Source organism: Lolium rigidum, chromosome 5, assembly GCF_022539505.1.
Source record: "Lolium rigidum isolate FL_2022 chromosome 5, APGP_CSIRO_Lrig_0.1, whole genome shotgun sequence".
Classification (NCBI taxonomy): Eukaryota; Viridiplantae; Streptophyta; class Magnoliopsida; order Poales; family Poaceae; genus Lolium; species Lolium rigidum.
This window is the reverse complement of record NC_061512.1, coordinates 52,905,845-52,914,426: the sequence shown is the minus strand read 5'-3', so window position 1 is coordinate 52,914,426 and position 8,582 is coordinate 52,905,845. Positions and strand designations below refer to the sequence as shown.

At 43.3% G+C, this 8,582-nt stretch overlaps 1 protein-coding gene across 1 annotated transcript; it reads right to left on the bottom strand.

The window, feature by feature from the left end:
- Positions 1-2,549: 2,549 nt before the first annotated feature.
- Positions 2,550-3,031, bottom strand: LOC124651939 (small polypeptide DEVIL 10-like). Its single transcript, XM_047190958.1, has one exon. The coding sequence runs from the start codon at positions 3,023-3,025 to the stop codon at positions 2,780-2,782; it is 246 nt and encodes an 81-aa protein (XP_047046914.1). The 5' UTR covers positions 3,026-3,031; the 3' UTR covers positions 2,550-2,779.
- Between the last annotated feature and the right edge of the window lie 5,551 nt (positions 3,032-8,582).

Here is an 8,582-nt window from a genome sequence, read left to right as displayed (position 1 = left end):
GTCAGATGATATCATAAAATCTCAATTACAAGTCATGTTGCAACTCATGACTAACCGAATCGTGATGCAAATCGAATGGCGTAAGAGTTAACTGAACACAAAGCTAGTTCTCACAAATCCCATTGGAATTAGTTGCCGTGCACATTGAAATATAGCTAGTGCATCTGCTTAGGAGCAAACAGACAAGGAATCAGGTGGTTAGGAATCGTACAAGCCCACACAATAGTCAATTACTACCTTCATCCCAAGGCTTAAGATCTATTTTTTTCATAAAGTTAAATTATGTTAAATTTAACTAAGTTTTTATCAAAAATCATTAACATGAAAAGTACAAAATCAATATTATTATATAGTTAATGAAATATATTTTCATATGATACCTACAAAATATCATATTTGTTCATAAATTTTTCTAAAAGTTTAGTCAAATTTTACTTTGTTTAATTTTCTAAAAAAAGTATAGGTCTTAAGTTTTGGAATGGAGGTAGTAGAAGAGATGATAGATATGCACATCGCTTTGGCTCTGTCTGTGAAAGAAACTCTAATAAACGGCCACGGCTGATTATTAGCTATCCTAAAACCACTTGCCCCTGACTTGTACTCACGTGAACGAGCGAATGAACATCGGGAAGCACCGATGACACATGTGTGCAACGATACGGTTGGTCAAATGCACGACGTTTAGACACGTGTCCCGATCACGACGCGACGTCATCATGCAGGCCACGCGGCAGTGACGGTTAAACCTGAGCCGACATGTAGCCGTGAGTTCATTTTACCTTGCAATTTTAACATTGAGAGGCAACAAGTGAGGCCATGTGCAACAAGACATAGCTACGTAGATCCCAGCTGATTATATTAAAGCACGGAGTAATCAGGTCCGGTCATCCAAGGGACAAAGTGACAAACTGTCTAATTGTCCGCAATTGCACAACCAGTCAACCACCATCGTTGATGCACGGTGCTGGATTCAGCCCAAGAATCTAGATTCATATACAAATTGAGCAGTATAACGCCTCCACGGTATTATTGTTCACGGCCAACATGGCAATGTATGCACCGGAACAAACACTACGGGAACAGATAAGGTACCGACGGCCGCCAGCCGTTGGCATAGCTGGAGGTGTCATCCGTATAAGTCTGTGCCGATGACTACCGTCGGCACCTCGCCATCAGCACTATATGGCCTCGGCACATGCCTATTTTCCATCGGCACATCATCCTGTGTCAACGGTAAAGTCGTTGGTATAGAACTAACGGCCGTTTGGCAACTCTTGTTCGAAATTTTTCAATTTTTTAACTCTAATTACACTTCATCTTAGGTTAAATTACACTTATGGTCATAATTTGTCACCCATCCTCACACTACTCCATCCCTATCACGCTTAATTTCTCTGTTACCATGAAAGAAATGAAACCTTGTTGATAATACTACCATATCAACAGCGCTTAATTTCCTATTAACCTTAGACTGTGAAAGCACCACTCTTTATTATTTTCAATTTAAAAGAACTATTTAAATATACATGAATAACTAAGTAAAACTAAACTTGATTGAGAATTCAATTATTAATTTTAATTTTTAAAAAAACAAAGAATTTCTAGCAAAAAACTAAAATCTTCGAGCTTTCATGTTTCCCTTTGGAATTTTGACAATCTTAAAAAATTGCAAACGGCCGAAGGCGTTGAAATCGGATGTAACTTTTTGAGATGTTCATTTTGATAGGTCATACATTCCCGACGTCATATGCAAAAAATAATGCCATTTTACCGAGAATTAAAAGTTTTGAAAAAAAAGTCAAAATTCATATTTGTTAATTTTCCCTAATCTCAAAAGATTTTATATTTTAAAAACATTATCATTTTTTGCCATTTATTTGAAACTTAAAAAGGTGATCCACATGGGGGTACGAGGAGGGTGAAAGCTCAGGGCTTGTGTCAACGGCTTGACCATTGGCATAGAGCTAGAGGGCAAAAAAATCACGGCGTCGACTCACCGTCACGGCGGAGACTGCTGTGCCGACGACTTTTCTGTACCGAAGGCCAGACCTGTGCCAACTACTTTTTCATGTGCCAACGGCCCCGATAAAAAGCCGTCGACACAGATCCTGGCCATCGGCGCATTGACGTTTTCCCTTAGTGAAATAGTTTGCGCTTGGTCAGCCGATGAACTCAAAGCAATTCGAGTACTCCACATCAGTGTTCTGCTGATTTTTATCCAATTTTATAGTGCAACCTAGGCCAGGGCACGTCTGAATCCAAGTCCTCACGCGTCAATAGAGCGCCGTGCTGCACCTATCAGCCAGCAGAATGGAGTCGATTTTTTCAATCGGGGTACTAGCTGAATTAAAAGTACTCCTAAGTCCTAACTGACCGAGAGAGAGAGTCGTTTCCTGAACCCGAATACTCCGATTTCGATTGGAGTAACATGTACAGTTCACTTGTGGATCCAAGAGACAGCAAGACTCTTTTCGCAGTCCATTTCGATACATATATATTGCCCATGATGAACTTGCACATAGTTAACGGATTAAGTAGACAGACCGGAAAAGCGAAAGCTAATTGCAACATTTTCATATATCCATGTATGGATCAGTGCCACACAGTGGCTGTGACAGTAATTACCAAACCAAGGATGATAATACATTAGTGGCAGCTGCTCTGTTGTGACACATGGTATCGTCTACGGTATCTATCTACCAAACTAAGGATGACCATGGAAATTCAGGCACATCTCTTAGTTTCTTCTACCTCTGTCTCTGACCCGGGGCTGGGTTGGCTAGTCGCGCCAGCACACGAGCATGGTGACACACCGGCGCATGATGTAGAACCTGGCCCTTTGCTCCTTGGCCAGGCTCGCCAGCCGCCCCGGCACCGACCTACCCGAGCCCCTTGACGTCCGGCACTTGGGGCTCACCGGAATGCTGGTGGTGGATGCCGCCGGCGCCACCGCCGCCAACCTCCGGCTCCCCTTCTTGGACAGCTTCCACTTATCATCCAGGCACATCTCCATGAAATCTTCCATGTTTCTTTCTTCTGATCTCTGAAGCTTTATCTGCAATGTGTTTTGAGTCCTCTTTTTTTTTGCTTTGGTCGCTGGGGATATGGATGTGAGACTTCGGGGTGCTAGTATTTATAGTTCCCAAATGCCAATAATCCAATGGAGAGCTTATGTGTGATGTACTGATGTGTGTCTCAGAGGTTGGATCTGATAGGATAGGAGGTTGATTAAATTAGCTTAACCAAGACTAGATTATGTCTGTCTGGTAGGGCATCTCTTTCCAAGCACACGCTAATAATTTATGGGAGTGTGTCCCCTGGGGGCAATGGCCGTCTCTTTCGGCGCGTCCATGCTCAAGTAGGTGTCCATGCTCAAGTAGGTGTGATGCGCATTTCTCAGGACCTCTCAATTGGAGCATCGTGCTGAACCGGCAAAACTTCAACAGCAATGCCGAGCGGGAACAGGAAGGACCATCGTCCCCGAGGGCGCGCCCATGCTCAAGTAGTTGTGATGCAGATTTCCCAGAACTTCTGAACTGGAGCAACATGGTGAACATACAAAACGCGTAGGAGGAGTCTTGCTTCGGTGTCTCCCTCATCAAAATTTGGAGGGGTAAGTTTTTCTCGGCGCCTTCTTTTTTTTAGCTCGTAAAAATCCATATCAAGCCATATATATCCTCATATAGATATACTAGGTGTACTCAATGTTCCTCCCAGCCGATGTAGCCGACGGAATATTTTACTCACAGATGTTTAAGTTTTCAGCGTACAACATTGTCTGCTTGTCTAACTACTTACTGAACAGTATAGACTTAAACGGATCGTACAGGCTACTCTAGGACTTATACTTGTATCTTTTTATTCATTTCTAATCATTGCGCCCCTGGTTACGAAGAGGTATGAAGAGATCCTGGTTGTTCATGTGTTTCGGTTAACCAAAGTTTGAAGGAGGGGGGACGGGGACACCGAAGAAAAAGTGGTGTAGGAGTACCAAAAAATTCAATTTGAAGCTCGAGCTACACCGATCTTGATTTTTTCAAAAATTTGAAAATTCAAATTCAAAGTTTTCATAAAATCTGAAAAAATAGATTTAGATAATTTTGCACTCAAGCTCTCACTTTAGAGCACGAGCTACAGATCTCGATTTTTTAAAAAAAATCGAAAATTAAATTTCAAAGTTTTGAGGAAATCTGAAAATATTAGATGTAGATAATATTGCACACTAGCTCTAATTTTGTGAGACGGAGAAAAGTAGCATTAAAAGACAAAATATTTATAGCTAGGATCCATAACTTAATAAAGTAAATAAATCTGCTTGGTTACCGATCTACTCCCCTCTATGCTATATTAGTTGTCGAAGATTCGAATACATCTATACACAAAATATGTTTAGATACATATAAATCGGTGATAATTAATATGAAAGATAGGGATGGTTTCTTAGAGTGTGTAAAACAATCAGCTGTGGCTAAAACGTTCGTGGAAACCAACCGATCCACGTAGCATGCCACTGTATCATCTTGGAGAGCCGAGCGAGACCGGCCACCGAGTTCATATCAAAGTTTCTATCACGCACACGCTGAACGTATCACGACAAGTCACCGTCCTGTGTCCGACCGATCATGACGGGACGTAGTTAGTTAACGACGAACACTGTGTTATCTGTTGGAGAAGCAGTATAATCTTAAGCTCACATGGCTCTGGCTCTAGCTCCTTGCCGCCATGTAGACATGGACATCACATCCAGGGCGTACCGGATATTCATTCAAATTCTCGTATTTACCACGGTAGAGGATGCAATCGTTAATGCATGCATGTATCTTCAGAACCTCTAAACCTAGAGGGGAGACAACCTTCTTTGCTTCGTACGTACTGGTGGGCAACTCGTTATTCTTTGGAAACATATTCTTCATCATTTTTAGCAAATTTTCAAATCCCGAGTCAGATAGACCTTCCTGTGCCTTCCATTTCAGCAAATCCAGTGTGCAGCCCAGCTTTTTCAGACCATTATCGCATCCTGGGTACAACGACTTTTTGTGATCCTCTAACATGCGATCCAAATTCATCCTCTCCTTTTCAGTTTCACAGCCTCTCCGTGCATCAGCAATGGTCCGACCAAGATCATCAGCAGGCTCATGACGTGCCTCTTCTTCACCTTCCCCTTCACCTTCACCTTCCCCACCTTCAGCATCCTCCATGAAAGTATCACCGAAATGATCAGGATAGTTGTCATCGATGATATCATCCCCTTATTCATCTTCTTCCATTCTAACCCCTCTTTCTTCATGCTTGGTCCAACAATTATAGCTTGGCATGAAACCCTGCCGAAACAGGTGCAGGTGAACGTCTCTTGAGGAAGAGTAACTCTTCTGATTCTTACAGGCAACACATGGACAGATAACAAAACCCCCCTGCTTGTTCGCATTAGCCACTACGAGGAAATCTTGCAAACCTGTAATGAACTCGCCGGAGAGTCGGTTACCGTACATCCATTATCGATTCATCTGCATTATTATTATATAAAGTATATAATTAACCATCATGCATTTGTTAAACTAACTAGCTAGAAATAATAAAGTTAAACAATGAACTACACACATGCATATTTTATCAATGACACATGAAAGGTTCAAGTTGCTAACCGCGATCGAGGAGGAAAAATAAATGACAAAGCTCAAGTGTGGCTCCAACACTTCATATCATGTTTGTTTCATGCTCTCGGGCATTTCATCGAACACCTTGTGTGCATAAGAGGAACCAAAAGCAAACCCACCACCCCCTTGTGAATATTGTGAAGAGAAGTGGCACCAAATGGCTAAGTGAGTGTGCTGAACCGCATTTATAGGGGTGGGCCTTTCGTCCCGGTTGGCCTGGCCAACCGCGAGTAAAGGCCGGCCAACCGCGACTAAAGCCCCTCACGTCCCCCAGCTGTCGACCGAGCCCGCTGGGCCCAGACCTTTGGTCGTGGGTCGCGTCCCGAACCGCGACTAAAGACCCCTTTAGCCGCGGTTCGAATATTTTGGGGACTAATGGGGGTGGACGGAAGCCTCTTTATCTACTAGTGCTCCTTGCCGCCATGTAGACATGGACATCACATCCCGAGTCAGACAAGGCGTGCAAAGACTCTTATCCCTGATCGGTGACGAACATTGAACCTAACATATAGCCCATCCAATTAGTTTTGATTCTGATTGATAATTTTTGAAAGAGCGCAATTTTTTTGATAAAGAGTATACATTGATGTCGCAAAGATACTAATTACACTCATCTCTGTAACAATGTATTACCCTAATGGCAATACGAATGCACGCAATAAAGAAGAAAAAAAATACAATAAAAGAAAATGTCCAGCTACACTGATCATTTTCTTGTAGCAGTAGCACTAGCACCACTAAGACAACATCAGAAGTCTAGCTTCTCCAAAAGCAACGCCTTCAAAAATAAAACAATGCACAACGTCGTTGTCGCCTGATCAAAGATCTTAGGTTTCACCCTGGAAAAATCTCATGCTCACAAAACAATGCCTTCAACAAGGTCATTGCTAGGCACAACCAATTAAGGTCAGATCTTGAATTTTCACCTTTAGAGGTAAGACTTTAAACTTCTCCTATGCTGAAGCCCCACTTATTGTGCCATTGCTCCAAGTCACAAATCATCAAGCCAATTCCTCGTCTCCACAAAGAGTGGAAGCAACATTGCTAATCCTTAGATCCCGAGGTCAATGTCATCCTCCAGCGTACTTTATCCACGGAAAGAGAAAGCGAACCCCATGACGGTAATAGATAGCAGAGCTTCGCAACGCTTCCTCTGAAACCAAACGGCCAGAGAAAAACACGGGTGTGCACGACCGAATCTCACCCGATCCAACAATCTCTAGGCAAGAATCACTCAATGGAATTCGTCGTTGGAGCCTTCTAGAACACATCACTCCAGCTAGATCGATGGGGACTCGCATTCGACATATCATAATCTTGTCGTGAGTTGGAACCCTAGAACAACCACCTTTATTCAAAGCCGCACCAATAACCCCCCACGCCGCCAACCGAAAGCAGAGGAGGCGACGAACTGCCTGGATGCCGAGGAGGATACTAAAGAGAACGTGACCACCAAACAAACCAGCGGTGTACATGGGGTCACCAATGAGCGAGATCGCTCAAGGGACAACAGCAGCCACCAGCAGAGCAGCCAAACCGACTAGGCCCAGCTTGGGCCCAGATCAGCCCGCTCTGCCGCCGGTAGGGCAAGCATCGCCGCCGACCATGGCACTCTGCAGCGGCCTCCCCTTTGAGTGCCCACCACCATGGCACCTCTTTCGCAACGCCGTCGCTAGACACATCCGACACCGTGCCCCACCGCCTGGAGCACCACGGGACGCGCCCCCACCGAAGAGACCTCCTCCTTTGGCGGGATGAGCGCCACCACCACCACCGGCGTTGGCGACAGCAGTGGCGGGAAGGGACGGGGATGGGGGACTCGAGGCGACTGGGATGGGCGGCCTCCGGAGTCGCCCAGGCAGAGGCGACATGCTTTCTTGAGAGAGAAAAATATGTTGTGAAGTGCATAAATGGATTGTAATAGTCATTTCCATCATTTCATACTTTTGGTTTTGTTGCCAAGTGCATTAAGCTTGACATGGCTAAAGATCCTAGAGTCTCGGGTTCGAGTTCTGCCTTCTGCCATTTATCCTAAAAAAATTGGTGTTGCCCCCCTCTTTGTCGACAAAATGGTTACAATTGGAGAGCATAGTAGATAATTTTAACTGAAGAAGCCGGCAAGTTAATTTGAAAACCTGGAAAATGAAAATACCACTAAAGATCAAGATCTTAAATGGCATCTTCGTAGTGGGTATTCTTAGTAAAGTCAACCTTGCAAAATGGAATTGGCATGGAAGTAAAAAAAAGGTGTGCCTTCTGTCGCTAGGACGAGTCTATCAAACATTTATTATTTTAATGTTAGTTTGCTAGATCTATATGGTTCCCATCATGTAGTGTTGAGAATATTTTCGGTAACCGGCTAAATATGGTGGATTATAGGTATAAAATACTTATTAGGGTGGGAGCGCTTGCCATTATTTGATCGCTATGGCTATGTAGAAATGATAATGTTTGTAATGACAAAAATTATTCTCTCTTGCGGGTTATCTACTAGTGCATCTTTTTGCTCCGGTCTTGATCATCTCTTCAGCGTGCGCAGAACTGTGATCTATTTATGGAGGTGTTTACACGATTGGACAACACGACGAGGTATATTTTTTCCCACAATGGATGGTAGCGTAAACAGACTGAATCTCCATTTTCGTAGGCGTTCATACTTCGTACATAGTCTATGACCACTTGTGTTACGCCTTTTGTTTTACGTTTCGTATCGTTAGATGTTGGATGATTCTGTGATTGTGTGCATCTTAATTATGCAGAGATTGGGTGTAATGCTTAAATCTTTTACGTAATAAAGCGTCTATCAAAAAAGTTAATTTAAAAACCAACACAAACAAATTTAGCCTCACCTTCTATGTCCTTTCGCTAGATATATTGTTTTAGCTGTTGGAGTTGCAACAATCTTTTGGAGTATTTGGAAAGCAAGGA

Excerpts from the sequence above, each read along its gene's own strand:
- LOC124651939 (XM_047190958.1), bottom strand. The coding sequence starts at position 3,025 with ATGGAAGATTTCATGGAGATGTGCCTGGATGATAAGTGGAAGCTGTCC.